The following is an 18,756-nucleotide window of genomic DNA, read 5'->3' as shown; positions in this document are numbered from 1 at the left end:
CGTAGCGCGGGAGGGAGGCGGCGGCGCGGAGGTCCGCCGGGCCGTGGCTCCGTGGGTCTGCCCGGCCGCCCGGCCCCGCCCTGCCCCCCGGGGCGGCTCCGCTCCATGGCCCGTGGCGGCGGCGGGAGGCGGCCCGGGGGCCGCTGACCGGGCGGCGGGAGGCGGTGGGGCCGGGCCATGGGGCACCGAGCCGTCCGCAGCCGCCGGAGCCGGGAACCCAGCCCGAGCCGGATCGGCGCCCCCTGCAGAGCCCCGAGCACCGGATGAGAGGGGGGCGCGCGCAGCCCCAGCCCAGGGCCCCGAGATTCCAGACCTGGGCCCGCGAGAGGCGCCCCGAGCGCGGCCCCGAGATCCCCGCCCAGGACCCGGTGAGAGGCGCTGGCCGTCGGACCCTGGCCTGGCGTTACCCCACCCCACCCCCATCTCTCGGCTCCCCCAGGGCTCCTTGGTCCGCCCCCAGCCAGCCTCCCTTATTGTCCTCGCTCGCCCCGGCCTCGTGGCGCGGGGAGGCGCTCCGCTCACGTTTCCCCTTTGCCTCGGCCCCCGTCCCGCATCCACTCCCCCAGTCCCTGCCCCCCCCTCCCCCGGCTCCACACCCACCCGGTCTTTGCTGCCTCCCGCGTCCCTGGTGCCACGTGTTCAGGCCGCTCTGCCTGCCAGCCCCGCCCAGACGCACCTCACAGCCTGACCGTCAGCCTGACCCAGAACCCCTGCCCGGAGGGAGGGGTGGGAATGTTTGCACGTGGGTCCAAGCTGCCCGGGAGCCTGTATGAATGGCTGTGTAAGTCCAGGAGCAGCGGCTTTGTTTGTGAGTGTGTGATTCTGTGCATTACTGTTACTGTCGCCCGGGTGTGTCTGTGACTCTATATGTAGTTCTGTGTGTCTGAGAGTGTGACAATAGCTGGGACCCAGGGTGTCTGTGTGGTCGTGTGATACTATGTATCTTTGAGTGAGACCCACCCTGCTCCCTGAAGCACTGCTGGAAGTGCTTCCAGAAATGTTGCTGCTCTGTTGGAACCACAGCTGGAGCGGGGGCCCAGGCAAGACCCTTTGCTGCCATGCTAAGTGCTGCGCGGGTCTCCAGGGCCTAAGGGTTCCCACCTCTGGGAATCAGAACCAGCAGTGCTGGGCAAGTCCAGAGAGTTCATTCTAGTCCTTATGGTTTTGGGGGAGCGGTGTCCCCTGTCCCACCCTGTATTTTGACGTCTTGCTCTAAAGAGAAGGGATCCCAGAAATATCTTGTCCATATTGGGCCACCTGGATGTTGGGGGCCACTTGTCAGCCTGGTCCCTGCTGTCTTGGCCTGTTTGTCATTGAGATCTGTCTGACCAAACCACTGCTCTGTATGCTCCAGGGAGGACTAAATGAAGTCATGAATACAGAGTGCTCTTGCATGATAGGTACCCGTAAATGGTCTCTGTTCTGCAGACCACAAGTCCTGGGTTGAAGATGCTGCCCTGTGGAGTGTCTGTTCTCTGGGGCACAGGTACACATGTGGGTCTGTAGGTAAACATGTTTCCATGTTTAGGTATAAACCAGTGTGATTAGAGGTCACATGTCCGTGTTCCTGGGAATACCTGGGGGCATGTACCTGAGTGTGAGGGTGCTTGAGGCTCTGTGCGTGTCTGTGTGTGTGTGTGACGACAAGAAATGTAAGCATATGTGGCTTAGTACTCAGGTGTGTAAAGATATTTGAGTAGTGAGTTGCCAGGGACTGTGTCTGTGTGTCTATTTGCAGGTAGAATGTGAGTCCATGAATGTCACAAAGTGTGAGCAGGTAAGTGTGAGGATGTGGGTCCATGAGTGTGAGCACTGGGCAGGAGGTGGGTGGGTAGCCTTGCCCATCCGGCCCTGACCTGCTGGGTCTCTTTCTCTCCTACCCCTGCTCAGGCCAGCAGCCGGATGCCCGGGCCCACTGGGCGGGCCGGCGGCCGCCTGCGGGATGAGCAGACTGCTGGGGCGGACGCTGGAGCGCGTCTGCAAGGCTGTGCTCCTTCTCTGTCTGCTGCACTTCCTCGTGGCCGTCATCCTCTACTTTGACGTCTACGCCCAGCACCTGGCCTTCTTCAGCCGCTTCAGTGCCCGCGGCCCTGCCCGAGCCCTCCACCCAGCTGCCAGCAGCACCACCAACTGCTCTCGGCCCAACGCCACTGCCCCCAGCTCCGGGCTCCCTGAGGCCTCCAGTGCCCGGCCCGGCCCCATGGCTCCCGTCCTTCCACCCTGTCCTGACTCGCCGCCGCCTGGTCTTGGTGAGCCTGCAGGGCAGGGCCTGTCTCTAGGGGTGGGCAGAGGGCCTTACCAGTTTGACTGGGGGAATGGAGTCTTGACCTGTGGGGGTGCCAGGGCTATTCCTGGGGTTCCCTTGCCCAATTCCCGGCTGAGGGAGAGGGCTGGTGTCCCTGGATTTGACAAAGGCCTGACTCCTGCACCACTCTGCTTACAGTGGGCCGGCTGCTGATTGAGTTCACCACCCCCATGCCGCTGGAGCGGGTGCAGAGGGAGAACCCAGGCGTGCTCTTGGGTGGCCGCTACACACCGCCCGACTGCACCCCAGCCCAGACCGTGGCAGTCATCATCCCCTTTCGACACCGGGAGCACCACCTACGCTACTGGCTCCACTATCTGCACCCTATCCTGAGGCGACAGCGCCTGCGCTACGGCATCTATGTCATCAATCAGGTGCGTTGCCTGTGGCCCCCAGGCTGGACACTAGCCACCAGGGAACCCATGAGCTGCTGTGGGTGTGGGGGCCTTTGTGCCTGTTGGTGCACACGTGAGGTTGGGGGCATTTGTCTCTGGTTGTGGGGCTATGTGAATGTACGAGCAGGGGTACACGTATGTCAGTGTGTGCATAGGAAGGTTTGCGTGTGTGAAGGAGAGTAGGCATGTGTGGGTGTCGGCATGCACACTGACAGGTGTGTGCGTAGCCTCAGTGGGGACGAGCCCCATTGTTTACACTTGACAGGCCCCCCACAAGGTGGTGGAGGCCTAGGGTATGCTGCCTGTGAGGAGACGTTGCGGGCCTCTGGGAGAGGGAGAGTTCGACCCTGAAGGAGGGATGAAGCCTACCTTGGGGCCAGGTGCCTCACAGCTGAGGCCCAGGAGCTCAGCTCATGCTCTGAGTAGGGCTGGCTATTGGGGCCTGGGGAGGATCTGATCCAGGCCCTCCTTCCGACAGAGAGCTCCCAGGCTGGGACATGGATCCCTGTAGACTCCAGGACAATGACGCAAAGCTGGATTTGGAGCAAGGGGCCTGGAGTGGGAGCACAGAGGGACCTGATCTGGCCTGGAGTTGGGAAGCGATAGTTGAGATGGGTCTTGAGGGAGGAACAGGCATCAGCTGGCAGAAGGACTGGAGGAGGCAGGGCCCAGTGAGAGGGCCAAGTAACATGTACGTTGGCTTATTGGAAAGATTGCTCTGACCGCATGTGGTGATTGGGATGGAAGGGGCAGACTAGAGGCAGGGTGAGCGGTTGGGAAGAGGCTGTGATGTCCAGGAAAGTGATGGTGAACATGCATTTGAGTCGGGCAGTAGCTGTGGGGATGAAGGGAGAGATGTGATAGAAAGTGGGGAGTAAGGAAAGGGAGACGCCAGGACACCTCGAGGTTCTTTGTCTTGGCTGTTTGCCATATGGCTGGCTGTGCCCGTGCACGAGATGGGGACACAGGAGCTGGGCCCTGTCTGGGGGAGAGCGTGACTCTGAATTCCTTTTGCCTGTGACAAGGCTGAGCGCCTTGGGGAGGTATGGGAGGAATGTTCAGCGGGCCGTTGGACAGATGCGTCGACCCAGGAGTGAGGTCTGAGGTGGAGAGAGGGAGCTGCAAGCCACCAAAATGTAGATGGTCCCTAAAGCCCGCAAGGTCCCACCTGCCTAAGGAGCATGGGACCTGAGAGGAGAAAACCAGCATGTAAGGGACAGGGATCAGGGAGAAGGAGGGACCATCACAGAGGCTGTGAAGGTTGGCTAGTAAAGTTCGAGGGGACCCAGGAAAGCGTGGTGTCCCAGGAGCCTGGGACTAAGTGTCAAGAAGGAAGCACGCAGCCGCGTGAGCACTGCCGGGGGAGTAAGGAAGGATGTGGACCAAGAAGCGTCCAGTGGATTTAGCAACAAGGTGGGCCCAGCGAGAGCCGTTTCAGGGGCATGGTGGGGGCGGAAGCAGATTGCAGTGGGTTGAAGAAGGAATCAGATTTGACAAAAGGGAATAGCCAACCAGAGACAACTCTTTAAAAAAAACTTGCCGAGAAGGGAAGGCAAAAAGGTAGAGCGGTGGCTAGAGGGAGGTGGTTTTTTTTTTCAGATGCATGAGAAGTGAGCATGTTGATGAGCTGTGTGGGAGAAACCTAGGGCCCCTGACTGGTCAAAGAGGTTAGAAAGGAGTGCTGATGAGCAGGGAGAAAGTGGACAGTCTCCGCAAGGGCTGGCGGGAGAGAAGACACAGGGGAAGGAGGAAAGAGAGCAAGTGCGCTGGGCAGTTCAGGGTGCCTGGGGGCAGCTCCCACCCCTCAGGCCCAGGCGGAGAGGAGGGGCCCCTATTCCTCCTTTCCTTCCAGAAGGGCCCACTCGCACACCCCCACTCCAGGAGCCTCTGTGGCTCCAGCCTGGAGATTGTGAGTGGGGACAGTGGACGCCATGGAATCCTCCTTGCTCTGGCCTGAGTTCGGAGGTTGGGCCTGCATGGCCAGGATGCTGGCCTCAAGGGGACCTAACCCTGCAGCCCCATTTCTCAGGCGACCCCAGGCCACTGGGCCACGAGTGCCCGTGGACCCTGTGCTTGTCATTTTGTTGGGGAGATAAGTGAATCTGGCTGGGTCCTGTCCTTGTCTCAGAGGCCTAGGGAGGTGGATGTGGATGCAAATGAGCCAAGGGGACACATGCTGAGGCTCAGTGGCTCAGTCCCTGTGGTTTCTGCCTCTTAGACCCTGGTCATTTGGGGCATTCGTTGTTCATCTTACTTTGTGACTACATGCTCAGTGGGGAGACTGTGTGCTCAGGGCTGCTCATCTCTAGGAGCCCCACTGGCACAAAGGACAGGGCCATGGGGTGTGTTTGAATGAATGAATGAATGAAATAAGAGCTCTAAGTCACAGTTTAAACAGACCTTGGCATAAGTGAGGTACACAGGAAGGAAGGAATAATTATACTTGGGCAGGAGGTTTGGTTAGAGAGGCCTTTCCCAACATGAGTTTGACAAACAGAGAAAGAGAGCATTCCAGGCAGGGGGAACCGCCAACACTGAGGCCTCAAGGCAAGAAAGAGTCTAGCGTGTTCTTGGGCTGCTAGGAATGTAGTGTAGCTGGGCCTTGAGGTGTGAGGGCAGTGGCCAGAGAGGAGACTGGAGCCAAATTGTGAAAGGCCTTGGAAGGCCAGGTTCAGGGTAAGGAGCTGGACTTCATCCTGAGAGTCTGAGGGAACCACATGGAGCTGGGCAGGAAGTAGGCCCCCTGGGACTGCTCTGGATAGTTGTAAAGTCACAGGCCCAGAGCTGACCTGTCCCCTCCGCCAACCCCAGCATGGTGAGGACACCTTCAACCGGGCCAAGCTGCTCAACGTGGGCTTTCTAGAGGCACTGAAGGAGGACGCCACCTACGACTGCTTCATCTTCAGTGACGTGGACCTGGTCCCCATGGATGACCGCAATCTGTACCGCTGTGGCAACCAGCCGCGCCACTTTGCCATTGCCATGGACAAGTTCGGCTTCCGGTGCGGGTTCCCTTCTCAGCTGGACCCAGACCTCCACACCACCACCATCCCCAACTCCCCCGCCAGACCCAGGCCCTCGCTCCCAGCCCAGGACGCCCTTGCTCCTGGCCCCTACACACACTCTGCCCGATCCCTGGCCCTCCGTCTGGAATCCCCTTGGACCCCTCACTGACGCCTGCCCTCCCGTGCCATAGGCTGCCCTATGCTGGCTACTTTGGAGGCGTGTCGGGCTTGAGCAAAGCCCAGTTCCTGAGAATCAACGGCTTCCCCAACGAGTACTGGGGCTGGGGTGGTGAGGATGACGACATCTTCAACCGGTGAGGAGAGATGGGTGGGAAGTAGACTGGGTGTGCGAGAGGGTGGGCGCAGACTGGGCGGGGCTTCTTGCCCTTCCTGGTGCCTGTTCCAGTCCATCTGTCCCCGTCCCCAGGATCTCCTTGACTGGGATGAAGATCTCGCGCCCAGACATCAGCATAGGCCGATACCGCATGATCAAGCACGACCGGGACAAGCATAACGAGCCCAACCCTCAGAGGTGACCCCCAGCACCCCTGACCCCAAGTGCCCCCACCCCTCACTCCCTAGAGGTGACTCCCCAGTGGCACTGATCCCCAGAGGTGACCCAAACACCCCTGACCCTTGACTCCTAGAGATGACTCCTGGTACCCCTGATCCCTGTTCCCAACCCACAGCTCAGCCTCCCCTCAGACATCTCTCACCCCTGGCCTGATCCCTGGCGGTGACTAAAATTTAAAGGCTCAAGTTGTCACTGAGTAGACTGCATTCCCACCGCGGCCCTCACAGACCTCACTTGTGCCAGAGTAGGTAGGACGAGAGCTGGCAGGCACTGGACACAGCTTCTGGGCCTGGGGACCCACCAAAGGTGGCCTGAGCGGTGTGGGGCGGGGAGTGGAAAGACACTGCTGAGCCTTCTGAGACTGGAGTAAGCGGCTCCGCCTCTGAGGATGCAGCAACACTCGGAGTCTGGTGCTGGCTGGAAGGGCCTGAAGGCTTATGGCGAGTTAGACAGGGCTTCCTGACGCTGCACTGGGACTGTCTGGTGCCAAACCTTGCGGTGAGGAGGTCCAGAACAGTCATACCCAATCCCTGCTGGATATCCCACGTGAGGTTCGTTCTAGGGAGGGAGATAGGCAGTGCCAGCGCAAGGTGATCAGGGCAAGGTGCTGTCCTGGCAGAAGAGGGAGTGATGGTCGGGGGCTTCCTAGAGGAGGTGATGGTAAACTGGAGTTTGAAAAGAGTTATTCGTTCACCAAATGTTTGTCATTGCCTTGGGTACAGTGCTGTATTCACTAGCCTAATGGAGACCAGTTTTGATAAAAGGAATAGTATTTATAGGAATCTGGAACGTGAACGCGCACGGTATATGCCAAGAGTCTGAGAGTCTGGCATTACAGTCTCTGAAGGCTGGGGGTGACAGCAGAGGGGTCAGTGTTGGGTGTTGTGGGTCTCAAATCCCAGGTTGGGAGTTTCTCTCTTGTCCCAGGGGCGCTGGGGAGCCTGGAAGGGCTTTAAGCAGGGTGGGGCAGGATCAGATTTGGGTATGGAAGGATCACCCTTTGGGTTCAAAGAAGGTGAAGGGCTGGCAGAGCTGCTGGGTGGAGCAGGAGGGAAGCCGACCAGGCCTGAGGGAGTCCATGGGGCCCAGGGTGTGTGCTGGGTGTGAGGCTGCTGTGGCCCCAGCTGGAGCAGTAGGGTTGTTCTGCTCTGGAGCCAGGGTGTGAGAGTGGGGGAGGTAGGTTGTAGCAGTGATGTAGGGGTGATGTTTGGCAGAAGCGTGAAGCTCCGGGCGTCCAGAGAGCTGATGAAAAAGCAGTTCAGATAAAAACCATGGGGATCAGGGCAGGGTCTACGGACTAGGAGGAGGGGGCCTTCAGGCCGTCTGAAGGAAAGCGCTCAGTGTTGGTCAGGAGAGGAGTCTGAGCTGACCTCAGGAGGACTGGGAGGGTCAGAACAGGTGGGATGAGGGTGGGAGTGGAGCTCTTGGTCCTGTTTCAGAAATAGCAGGTCTAGATGCCATCGTCAATTAGTGATGTCTGCCTTGGGTGGGGAAGGGGCAAGAGAGCCAGACATTTCTGGCTTAAGGAACTCTGTGGTGGTGGTTCCATCCACCGTGTTGCTTTTGCCTCAAATCTAGGCATTATCCTGGCTTCTTCTTTCCCTCAGTCTGCATGTCCACACCATCAGCCATCATGTCAGTGCCACCCCCAGAGCATACCTGAGCCCCTTACTTTCCCTTTCCCACTCTGCGTAGTGTAGCCTCTGTCATCTTGCTTGAACACTGCAGTTACCTCTCGCTGGTTTCCCTGCTTTCCCCTTGCCCTCTGTAGTTCATGTCCCCTGTCCCGTTGCTTACTTGCTGACCCCGCCCCCACCCCAAACTGGACTAAAAGTCCTTCAGTGTCTTCTCACTCACAGAATAAAAAACCTGCTTCCTCTGGCTTACAGAGCCCTGCCCGTACATGCTCTAACCTCCAAGCTAATCTTACTCTGTTTTTCCCTTTGGCCCATTAGGCCCTAGCCACTCAGCTGTGCAGATTCTTATTGCCAGTTCAGGGTCAGCGTGTGCTATTACCTCTTCGTGGAATGCTCTTACCCCTGCTGTCAGCTTGATGTCACATCCTCACCCCTTCCAGGGCAGTCATCTTGGTCTCTCCCTCCTATCTCCCTGAGCACTCTGATGTGTTTCTTGTCTGTTACCTGTCCCCCCTAGTGGAATAGACTTGCCATGAGAGGAAGGAGCTTGCTGTCCTGTTCATGGCTGTGTCCCTGGTGCTTAGAACAGAGCTTGGCATATGGGACTGTTCAGTAAATAGATAGTGAAAGAGTGACTAAAGGATGAGGAACAGAGAAGATGGCACAGAGATGGTGGGTTTGGGGAGAAAGCGTGATGCATCTGATACAGGACACATTGCATTTGAGGTGCATATGGGATGCCCCATGTCTGGGTCTGAGGCTTGGAAGGAAGCTCTGAGATGAGAGAAAGATTTATGAAGGTGTCAGAATTCCGGACTCAAGGGGGTGAGACCTCTGTTTTAAGGGAAGATGCAAAAGCAAAAGGGCTCCAGGCAGGTGGAGGGTAGAGGGGATGGCAAGGAGAACCAAGTCACCCCTGGAAGAAGCCAGGATGGCTTGAGCCTTGGCCCCAGGGATCCCATATGGGAGTTGGTTACCCTGATCTGGACCCACTTCCGTCCTATCTAGGTTTACCAAGATTCAAAACACAAAGCTGAGCATGAAGCGGGACGGCATTGCGTCAGTGCGGTACCGGGTTTTGGAGGTGTCTCGGCAGCCGCTCTTCACCAATATCACAGTGGACATTGGGCGGCCCCCTCGGGGCTGACACTAGTGGACAAAGGCTCCCAGTGCCAAGGATTGCCTGCCAGAGGACTGACTGACAGCCTGGCTGGCGGCTGCTCTTCGGGGAATTCGCCAGGACTGAGACTGTGGGCTTTGTTTTCTGAGGGTCTTCAGTAGGCCCCCCAGCTGCACCTGGAAGTTTCAGAATCTACTTTGGGGGGCTTCCGTCCTGGGCAGGCCCCTCAAGTGTGGCCCTCTCTGGGGTCAACCCTCCTTCCCCCCTCCCTCCCCAGCCCAATCCCCCTCACTGTCAGGGTCGGGCCAGCCCCTGCACTGCCTCGCCGAGTGGCCTGGGCTAGGTCACTCTACCTCTCTGTGCCTCAGTTTCCCCCCCTTGAGTCTCCTAGGGCCTGGAAGAGTGGGAGGTATGACTAGGGGGCAGTGTCACTTCCAGGGGGAATTCTCAGACCTGGGGATCCCCCATGCTCCCAGGGGAGGGGAAACCTTTTTCATTCAACATTGTAGGGGCAAACTCTGGGGCGCCCCCTGCTGAGGAGCAGCCCCAGGAGGGGACCAGAGGGGGTGCTGTGTCGCTGCCTGGGATCTTGGAGTTGGGCTTTGCATGGGGGGGCGAGTGTGGTTTGGATCAGTCTGGTTCCCGCCTCCCTGCCTCAGAGAGAAGGCAGTAGCCCCAGGGCCGGCTCGTGTTTGTACATTGCACAGAAACTTGTGTGGGTGCTTTAGTAAAAAACGTGAATGGAGCACTCCCTTTGTCTGTCTGGGGATGGGATCTGGGTCCCTGACCCAGACCCTGAGTGTGTTGTGGGAGGGCGCCTGGCCCAACCTATCGGTCTGGTCTGGATTGTCCTGGTTCCCCAGGCCTCTCCAGGTGCCGCCGTTCCTTAGGCTTCGTCCGCCCTAAGGGGAAAGACTTACTCTGCCGCTACCTCCGGGCCAGAATAGGCAACGAAGTAATAAACCCAGTGGGCTCAGATTTCTCGGTTCTTTCACCTGCCCCGAAGCCGCAAGGCGCCCAGGGATGAGCCCAAGGTGCTTGGGGTCAGGGCTCTGTGGGGGTGGTTCGGACTTAAAAACCGTTCACCTCGCCTAGTGCTTGCTACTCTCCACAAGCCGGCGCCGCCCTCCAGACCCGGAATAGGCAGGGGCGGGGCCTTGTGGGGGCGGGGCCTGGGTGGTGGTACCGTTTCCTGGGTGACGGCCGCGCGGAAGAGGCGGGGCTAGGGCCCTGGCCCGCATTGCCCGGCTCTTGGGGGCCGTGACCCGGAGCCGTGGATGCTGAGAGTCAGCCAGGAGCTGGGCGGGAGAGCGCCAGAAAGCGGCAACTCTGGACCGGGTAATTCCAGTCGTGGGACTGGCGGCGGAACGAGGGTGGGGCGTCGGGGAAGCTGGGGGCGTGGCCTTGGGAGGCCGGGAAGGGGCGGGGCGTGAGCGGGCGTGGCCCAGCCCCGGGGGCAGGCGTCTCCCTGTGATCCCGCGCTCTGCTGGCTGTCCCGCAGGTCCGAGCCGGGGGCCGCGCGTCCCGGGCGGCGGCGCGGGCAGGCCATGCCTCGGGACTCCCCGTCGCTGTGGGAGCTGGTGGAGGAGCACGTTCCGCTCCCGGAGAGGCCTGAAGTGAAGAGGATTCTGGGGGAGACCACGGTGGACCTGAGCCTGGAGCTGCGGACAGAGGTGGGGAGTGGGAAGGTGCACACCCCAGGCCTGTCCCACAACTCGAGTGATTTCCCCACCTCCTCCAGGCCCTTGGCCCTGCAGTAACTCTCGAGAACTTGTCAGATCTCACTGTCCGCACAGCACACTCCAGTTTGATTCCTCCCTGCCCCTCACTCCCCCAATGCCCCCACTCCTGTCACTTCTCTCCCCGGTCGCGAGGTGTCCCAGCTCTCCTTGCAGGTGGTGATGCTACGGTCTCTGCTCCGAGAGGCTCGATCCTCCCAAGCCCCTGGCTCCTGCCCCACCTCTGACCCCTCCTCTCTTCTGGCGCCACCACCCCTCCTAAGAGACCTCGTGCGCCAGGAACTGCGACAGCTGCTCCAAGCTCTCCGCCAGAAGGCCATCTTCGAGGGCAGGTGGGAGCCTCAGACCTGGGGCTGGGCCTGGGCCTGGTCCGCAGAACTCAGATGGGTTAGCCTTGCACCTGTCAAAGGGCCAGGGTCACCTTTCTGGCGGTTGGTTCCCTGGAAGGAGCCCCTGAGTTTCCTTTCTGTGCACTTTATGCAGGGACCAGACCCAGGCTTGGGTCCAGTATAGCCCCAGGGTCCTGCGCTTTGCCTTGGAGGAGCCCAGGTGTGATTTGCCGGAACAGGGGATATTCCAGATGACAGCTGGTGAACTCAGGTAGAGTGGTGGTAGGAGAGGCGGGATATGTCCCTGCTTGGCTGAGGGCCCCAGCCAACTGGTGGGTCCCACCTGGCTCCATGGAGGAGCTCCTCGTCTGGGGCTGGACACTTCTACAGCCACTTTTGGTAGAGATCAGCACATGAGGGCTGCAGAAATCCAGGAGACAGCCTGGGGGCAGGCAAGGCTTCCTGAAGAAAGTAACTGGTTTGATCTGGTCTTGGAGTATGAGGAACAGATTTCCAGGCAGGGCTTTGCAGGAAGAGGGAGCAGTATATGCAAACATGGGTGGGGGGAAGGGAGGCTGTGTCCAGTGGTCACTTGTTCCTCAGGCTTGGAGAACAGGAGCGAGGTCTGGGGACTGAATGAGATAAATGAGCAGGAGCGTGTTCATATGAAGTGAATGGCAGCAACTTATTTCTAATTCTTACACAACCCTGTGAGGGGGGTGATGTCCCCATTTTGCAGATGAGGAAACTAAAGCTCAGGAAGGATAATCGGTTTGCCCGAGGTCATACAGAGTGAAGAGTGGCAGAGCCCATTTGCAAGCCCAGGCTCCAGAACTCCTCCTCTTTGTACTATATTATGTTGCCTTTGTGAGAAAAGACACAAAATTGTCTAGGAGAAGTGGCCTTTGTGTCATGAAGGCCTGGGGTGAGGCAACATGGGGAGAGTGATATTGACTTCATCCGCCAGCAGCAGTCCCCAGGACCTCAGCATCATCAAGGACCGACTGAACGTGTCCAGCATTGACCAGGTTGCTGGAAACCTGCGGTGAGGCCCCTGAGTGTGTGTAGTGGGGGTGGAGACGGGGAGGAAGGGACTGGGCCAGATCTGGAAGTACTAGGCCTGTGAGGGGGGGAAGGGAGGCAGCATACCTGGTGGGGAGACCCATAAGAGGAGGGCTGAGAGGTGGACAGGGCAGGGCGTTGCTCTGGGGCTGGCGAGGTTGCTGCCAGGAAGTTGCCAAGTTCGGGTGCCAACAGGGGCCATGGCCTGAGGATTTTCATCCTGAAGCAGGGGGGGACCACAGAAGAGTTTTAAGCAGAGGAAGGGCTGTGCTATGGGGGAGAATGGAGGCAGGAGGAGTCACAGGCCCACTGCAGTGGTGCAGAAGAGAGAGTGGTGCCTGCCGGGGCTGGGGGGGGTGCCGAGGGGAGTGGACACTGTGAAGTGGGAAAGAAGAGGACGTGTCCTGCCAAAGAAGAGGCTGGCGGGGCTGGTAGGCTGTGCTGGAGCAGCCCCCTGAGCGGGGGAGGGCAAGATGGGCTGAAAAAGGAGGGCCTGGAGGGGGCTCTTGGTGAGGCTGGAGGTTGGGGCTGTGTGGAGGGCTCAGCTGAGCCCCGTCCTGTGGCGCTGGTTCTGGCTGCCACACTCACATGTGTCCCAGGGGCCTCCTGGAGGAGGAGTGTCGCGCCTTGGAGAGGGAGATCCCCATCCTGCAGGTGAGCTGCAGCCCCCCTCCCCCGCCCACCACAGCCTTCTGCTGAGTGTCGACACACCCACCTCTCACCTAGTGTATGAGACCCCCATACACGTGTGTCTGTGTGTGCGTATGCATGTAAAGTTTGTGTGAGTCCTGTGTCCATTCCTCATGTGTGCACGCTTCTTGGATGTGTGAATCCAGAAGCCCAAGATTCTGGTCAAGCCCTTAAGTCCAAGGTCAGCATTTTTAGATTAACCTGCTGGATTTGCTCCTGGTTTTTTGCCTCCTTTCCTTCCCTAAGTCTGAGTCAAGCTCAGCCACCACCTCCCCAAGCTCAGCTTTCAGGGGGGATTGGTGTTCCCCCTAGGGACCGCTCTCAGGTGCTCGGGATGACGGGCTGCATGGGGTGGTTCCTGGGCCCTGCCACGGGGATCTTGGCCTCTGCATTCTGCCCTGCCCCACCCCACTCCTGCCATGAGGCTGGGGCACTGAGCCAGCTCTCCCTGCAGCGCTGCCTGGAAGAGGAGTATACAGGGGGCTCCCATCCCTCCGAGGCAACCCTGGAGCCCACCCTGGCAGGTGAGGCCCCAGAGCCCCCAGCTTCTTGCTCCCTGCCACACACTCCTACATACCCCAGGAGAGCTGGGTGCTGTGTCTCAGATTCATCTCTCGTCCAGAGCTAAAGGAGCAGAAGGCAGCCATGCAACAGGAGCTCCAGGCACCCCTGAGGCCTTCCTGCGTCTCTCCCAGCCACAGGTAAACAGGGCAGAGGGACGGCTGGACAGGGTGGGCGAAGGGTCCGGCCATAGCCCTCAGCTCTTCCTTCCTGTTCAGGCCGCAGCCCCTAGGGTCCTCCGGTCGGGACCTCAGACCCTTGCCTTGCCTCCGTGGGGCCGCTGGAGTTTGGGGCAGGCCTCCCCAGCGCTGCCTACCTGCTCCTCCTCTGGAGCACTGTCCCCGCCCGCGGGGCCTGGCCGTCGCCTGCCGCTGGGGACGGAAGCTTCAGTGCATCCCCAGGGAAAAGCCAGCTTCCACTCCAGCGTCCAGTGCAGCGCCCCAGGCCCCAACCTGAAGGGCTGGCCGTGACGGAGGCTTTGGCTTCTGCCAGAACTCGCCCCATCTGCTGCTGCCATCTCTCAGCTGCCATGGCCCAGCCGCTTCAGAACCAGTCTCGCCAGGACCCCGAAGCTGTCCTTCTCTAGGGCCCTCCCCTCACCCCATTACCAGGTTCCTAGTATCTGGTCCCAGCCTCCACAAAGGCCTGGCAGGCAGAGGTCTCATTGCAGCCCTGACTTCAGTCCCCCTGGGGGACCCAGACAAAGCACAGCAGCAGCTCAGAGACAGGAATAGAAATTTCATTAAAATCTATGGACTTTAAAATCCTAGTGGTGCACGATGGGCAGGGCTGGGCGGTGCACCGTTATTGCTACAGAGGATTAGAGGCGGCTCTTCCGGGGTTGTCACTGCACAGAGGGGCACAGAGGACGGACGAACGGACACTGCAGGGCTTGGGGGAAGGAGCTGTGGCTCCAGAGAGGGGGTGGGGCACGCGGGCTGGGGCCATTTGGCACATGAACAAGGGCAGCCCTGGTGGAGGGCGGGCAAGGGGCTGTTGTGTAGGGTCCCCTTCCCCAGGGCTCTGGGCTCAAACTTCCTGCTGAGCAGCACCCCACCCCTGCCCCCCAGAAACTAGTGCTTTGGGCAGGCTGCTGGGTCAGGGGCCTCTGCTGGCTGGGCCTGACAGCCGGGCCAGAATGAGGCGCAGAGACCCCAGAGCAGCCCTGAGTGAGGTGCAGGCAGGCCTGGAAGACAGATGGGGCCTGAGGCTGGGGGCAAGGGAGTGGCAACCACAGATAATACAATTTTTACAAAAATAATCACACAGACAAACAGGGCTGGGCGGGACTGCCTTACAAGTAACACTGCACAGCCCCCTAGCCCCTCACCCTGCCCCCAGGTAGGAAGATCCAGATTTGCCTGGGCAGAGGCTGGGATCTGCTCTGAGGGCAGGAACACTGGTCAGGAGGCTGGGGGCCCAACGAGGGCGCTAGGTAGGGGACCCACCCAGAACCTCAGTTTAGGGCAGAGAGTGGGGGCATCAGAGGCCACATAAGGCCCGGCAGGCCTCTGGGGACCTGGACCAAGACCCTTCCAAAGTGCTTTGGGCCCCCCAGCAACCATCCCATCGCCTACAGCCCCAGCTGCCATCTTGGCATCCAAAGGACCTGTAAACACTGGGGACACGAGCACGAATGACCGGCTAGCAGTGGTAGCCAAGGTGACAGCAGCCACCCTGGCCAGGGCGTGGCAGGGGCAGATAGAGACACCTGTCCACTGCCTCCCCAGTCTCTATGGTGGGAGCACAGGGCGGGGGGGGGCCCTCCCCTGGCAGCGGTGCTCATATCCGGGAGTCCTGCAGACGGCTGGAGCCGTTACTGCCCACCATGGGGATCTGGGCCTTGTCTGGGTGCAGCGGCTGGACCTCGAGCCCGTCTTCAGGAGAGGCCGGTATGGTGGGGGCGTAGCGCCCGGTCCGGTGCTCCAGGAGGGCAGGGCCCCAGTCTCTGCTTGGCTTTGTGGCATTTTTCAACCGCTGCAGGAGAGGTGGGTGGGGCGTGTCAGAAGGGAGACCTTAAGCCCCATCCATCCAGCCCCGCCTGTTTCACCTGGCTGCCCCCTGCCCCCACCCCTCACCTGGAGGAGGGTGTCCCCATCTGTGCGGCAGAGCTGGAACAGGGCGTAGAGTGGGATGCAAATGACGGAGGACAGAGCCATGAGGAAGCCGATGGCCACAGCCCAGCCTGGATACTGGTAGTGGTTGTAAGTGATTGGCTGGTACTGGATCACCGTGAAGATGAGAATGAACTGCAAAGGGTCAGGGATGGGAACGGGTGTGAGGCCTGCCCAGCCCCGCCCAGGCCTCAGGCCTCCTATCAGCACCCCATCCTTCCCTCTCCAGTTTCCCATTCTAGAAGGAGGCGTTGGGGAGGGCAGGAGCCATGATGTCAAGGTGTGGGTAGTGGAAGAAACAGATGGAACCAGGGCTCCAGGGCATGGTGGGCAGGTAGGCACCATGGAAGGGGAGAGGCCTGTCAGTGGCTCCCTACTTTTGCCTACTGAAGCAAGGCCAAACCCCTGCCTTTGGGCTTTCGAGACAGCTTATCTTTCTGGTCACATTACCCTCGTCTCAATGGCACACCCAGCGTTTTCCACCCTCTTCTTTTATTCTGGAGAATCCTCTGCATCTTCCTCTGTCAAACCCTATTCAAATGCCACCTCCTTCAAGAAGCCTCTCCAGATTTCCAATCTCCTCCTGAAAGGGCTCTCTCAATGGCATTTTCCCTCTGCTAAGGATTGGTGAACGTTTCCCGTGGACCTGGGAGCTCCTGGGACTACATTGGCTCTGGGTCTCCAGTGCCCAGCACAGTGCCTGGACCTCTAAGCATTCTCTGATTTGCACTGACTTGTGCAGAGAGGTGGGAGCAATGGGGGAGAGGAGAGGGCAAAGTCCTGCCTGTCTATGGCTGGAGATGGCGACATATAGCCTGGGGAGGCTCCAAAGGCTAGAAACTGTAAGTGTCAGGCAGCAGATGCTCTTGGGAGCTTTAGAAGGAGATGAGTGAGATGGGAAATAAAGCCTGGGGCCGAAGCAGCAATAAAGCTGAAGGGAGCAGAACGATGGGCAGGTGGTCATGGGCTACCCGGAAGGCCTGGGAGTATGTACCGCTTGCCAGTGGGGCTCAGCCTCTGCCTGCTGAGCCCTCAGCTGTGTCCTGGAGCTCAGGCTCCTCCAGCCTTCCCGGTGATCAAATTCTGGAGGGCAAGACCCACATCATCAGCGCCCCGTCCTGGGATGCTGCGCATGGTGGAAACTTATAACACGTTTCCTCAATGGCACTAGATCCTGATCTCGGTGTGGACAAATCCCTTATTTGAGCTGACAGAAGGATGGAGTTTGTCAAAAAGAGTTTTTCAGAAATAAGAGAAGCCCCCAAAGAAAACAGGACAGCCCAGAGACTCGTGTCCACAGAGCCTGGAGTCCTCACCTTAAGTCACTCCGGCCTGGCTTTCTGAGTGCAGAGGGCACTGCCCACTTTGCCTCAATCTCGTGGAGACATTGGACCCAGGCTGAGGTTCCCCCTATGGAACCTACTGGTGCCTATCATCTCCTTCCTGACTCCTGCCCTGCCCTGGCTGGTGCCCCAGGTCTCTCCCCGGGGTGGCCGCCTCCTCAGAGCTGTGGATCGATGAGCTTCCCTCGGGCAGGGCCTAAGCCTGGGGATCAGCCACAACCCCCAGAGGGCACGGTGCTTGCGGTGGTGCCTGCCCTCCCCGGCCTCCCACCACTTACAGGCGACTGCTGCTCCTCCTGTTTCAGAGCTGGGCCAGTGACCAGAGCCGGCGCCTCTGCCAGCCTCGGGAAGATCCCACACCCCATGTGGGAGAATCCTCAGCCCTCAGGGGCTTTTTTTTTTCCCTTTTTCAGAAACATGAGCCAAAGTGGAAATCCAGTGCTGAGCTCCCCACAGCACAGAGGAGCTGGGCATGACAGGGGCATGACTCTGGACACTGTCCTTGCCACTGGGCTGACCCCTCTGTCACTCAGAGCCGGCCCTGCCTCTTCTCTGCGGGGTGACCATTATACTATCAAACCCCTGGTGCCCTCCCTTCCCACCCTGAGCCTAAAGGAGCAAAATCGGTTTTTAGCCCAGGGACCAATCCTCCTTCCCATAGTTGTTTCTAGAGTAGCACTGGCCCAGCACACAGCCTCCACATTGGACCACTTGCTTTGAGTGGTGGCTCTGCCTCTTATTTGCTGTGTATTCTTGGGGTAATTACTTAACATTTCTGTTCCTCAGTTTCCTCATCTGTAAAGTGGGGATAATATTGGAGAGTTGCATTACAAGTCAGTATATGAGCAGCATGCAGAAAGTGCCTGGTTCCTGGCCATGGTGGGCATTCCCTCCACCAATTCTGCTCCTTGATGGGAGTTTCCCAGGTGTCGAATACTGGTGGAAGCCACGAATTCCCTCTCCTAAGCCAGCCCACTGCAGCGCCTGGAAGGCTTACGAGGTTGCCCCTGGCCCTGAGCTGACATCTGACTTGTACAGCCTGCTTCTGGAACACTGATGCATTCACCCACGTACCCCGGGCACCCCGGGGCTATGAGGGGTTGCAGTCAGGAGCTCCGCGAGGCTGACACTAATATCAGTGATGGTTCCTGAGGCCCCTTTAGAGTGCTGACTCTCAGTGGCCAGCAGCCTGCTTTCCCCTTCCGAGGCTGGGCGATGTCTTCAGTCAAATACAAGGCCCTAAGCTCCCTTCCTAATGTGAGGCCAGGGCCCGGGTGGTTCTGAGTCTCCGCACACCTGTCTGACTCTATGCAGCCCCCCACAACCTCTCAATGGCCAGAGCTGCAGGTGTGGACCCTCACTGGGAGCTCTGGCCAAATGGATGGGCTCCTGCTCTCCCTCCACTGGGTTCTAAGAGAAGGACACATGCCAAGGGGCAGCAGGGGAAGGGAGGGGCCCGCCAAGGAACTAACTTACAAAGATGATAGCTGGAGAGACAAAGCGCCAGCAGATCTGGAAGAAGAGGGGCGGTGGGAACCCCAGCATCATCTGGATGTCCTGGAAGTAGTTCCGATGCCCTGGAGAGAGGAGGGCTCAGTGGGCCTGGCAGGACAGCATGAGCAGGCCAGGGGCTGGGACATGGGAGGCCACGGAAGCTTGGGCGCTTACCATAGATGTACATGATGGACACACACATGATGCAGGAGATGACGACCAAGGAGAAGCTGGCTGCATAGTTGTCCATCAGCAGCAGCCAGTAGATGCCTGCCTACGGGCCAGTGGGTAGCTGAGTTGGTGAATTGGGGGTGCCTGAGGCTAGGCTCCCCTACACACTACCCACTGCACCCCACCCCCCAGGAACTCCAGCCCAGCCTTTCCCTCG

General features: G+C 59.4%; 3 protein-coding genes across 9 annotated transcripts in view; 2 read left to right on the top strand and 1 right to left on the bottom strand.

The window, feature by feature from the left end:
* The first annotated feature begins 6 nt into the window (after positions 1–6).
* On the top strand, positions 7–9,784 carry B4GALT2 (beta-1,4-galactosyltransferase 2). Of its 2 annotated transcripts, XM_046660721.1 has the most exons (8): positions 7–368; positions 1,739–1,777; positions 1,891–2,249; positions 2,444–2,679; positions 5,512–5,702; positions 5,897–6,019; positions 6,133–6,237; positions 8,925–9,784. In XM_046660721.1, exons 2-8 carry the CDS (start codon positions 1,758–1,760, stop codon positions 9,061–9,063), a joined length of 1,173 nt encoding a protein of 390 aa, XP_046516677.1. In that variant the 5' UTR covers positions 7–368; positions 1,739–1,757; the 3' UTR covers positions 9,064–9,784. The 2 variants fall into 2 exon arrangements, with proteins under 2 accessions (XP_046516677.1, XP_046516678.1); XM_046660722.1 differs by lacking the exon at positions 1,739–1,777.
* A 144-nt stretch (positions 9,785–9,928) lies between these two features.
* On the top strand, positions 9,929–13,996 carry CCDC24 (coiled-coil domain containing 24). 2 transcript variants are annotated; one of them, XM_046660724.1, is made up of 9 exons: positions 9,929–10,374; positions 10,538–10,709; positions 10,932–11,107; positions 11,259–11,375; positions 12,075–12,149; positions 12,766–12,820; positions 13,311–13,380; positions 13,479–13,557; positions 13,636–13,996. In XM_046660724.1, the coding sequence occupies exons 2-9, from the start codon at positions 10,584–10,586 to the stop codon at positions 13,871–13,873; spliced, it is 936 nt and encodes a 311-aa protein (XP_046516680.1). In that variant the 5' UTR covers positions 9,929–10,374; positions 10,538–10,583; the 3' UTR covers positions 13,874–13,996. The 2 variants fall into 2 exon arrangements, with proteins under 2 accessions (XP_046516680.1, XP_046516679.1); XM_046660723.1 differs by having other exon boundaries at positions 12,072–12,149.
* A 139-nt stretch (positions 13,997–14,135) lies between these two features.
* The window catches only part of SLC6A9 (solute carrier family 6 member 9), a 31,244-nt gene continuing 26,623 nt past the window's right edge, over positions 14,136–18,756 (bottom strand). For all 5 annotated transcript variants that reach the window (XM_046660716.1, XM_046660717.1, XM_046660718.1 and 2 more), the window contains 4 exons: positions 18,543–18,642; positions 18,351–18,451; positions 15,496–15,666; positions 14,136–15,394 (listed from right to left, as the gene is read on the bottom strand). In XM_046660716.1, the coding sequence (XP_046516672.1) occupies positions 15,200–15,394; positions 15,496–15,666; positions 18,351–18,451; positions 18,543–18,642 (567 nt within the window). In that variant the 3' untranslated portion in view covers positions 14,136–15,199. The remainder of the gene's footprint in view (positions 15,395–15,495; positions 15,667–18,350; positions 18,452–18,542; positions 18,643–18,756) is intronic.

This window comes from Equus quagga, chromosome 5, assembly GCF_021613505.1.
Source record: "Equus quagga isolate Etosha38 chromosome 5, UCLA_HA_Equagga_1.0, whole genome shotgun sequence".
Taxonomy (NCBI): Eukaryota; Metazoa; Chordata; class Mammalia; order Perissodactyla; family Equidae; genus Equus; species Equus quagga.
This window is presented reverse-complemented; position numbering and strand designations above follow the sequence as displayed.

Bases quoted from the DNA above. Each gene is read 5' to 3' on its own strand.
- CCDC24 (XM_046660723.1), top strand. From the start codon at position 10,584: ATGCCTCGGGACTCCCCGTCGCTGTGGGAGCTGGTGGAGGAGCACGTT. The intron at 10,710-10,931 runs GTGGGGAGTGGG...CTCTCCTTGCAG, and splicing joins GCCTGGAGCTGCGGACAGAG to GTGGTGATGCTACGGTCTCT. The intron at 12,150-12,765 runs GTGAGGCCCCTG...CATGTGTCCCAG, and splicing joins CAGGTTGCTGGAAACCTGCG to GGGCCTCCTGGAGGAGGAGT.
- B4GALT2 (XM_046660721.1), top strand. From the start codon at position 1,758: ATGTCACAAAGTGTGAGCAG. The intron at 2,250-2,443 runs GTGAGCCTGCAG...CTCTGCTTACAG, and splicing joins CTCGCCGCCGCCTGGTCTTG to TGGGCCGGCTGCTGATTGAG. The intron at 5,703-5,896 runs GTGCGGGTTCCC...CCCGTGCCATAG, and splicing joins ATGGACAAGTTCGGCTTCCG to GCTGCCCTATGCTGGCTACT.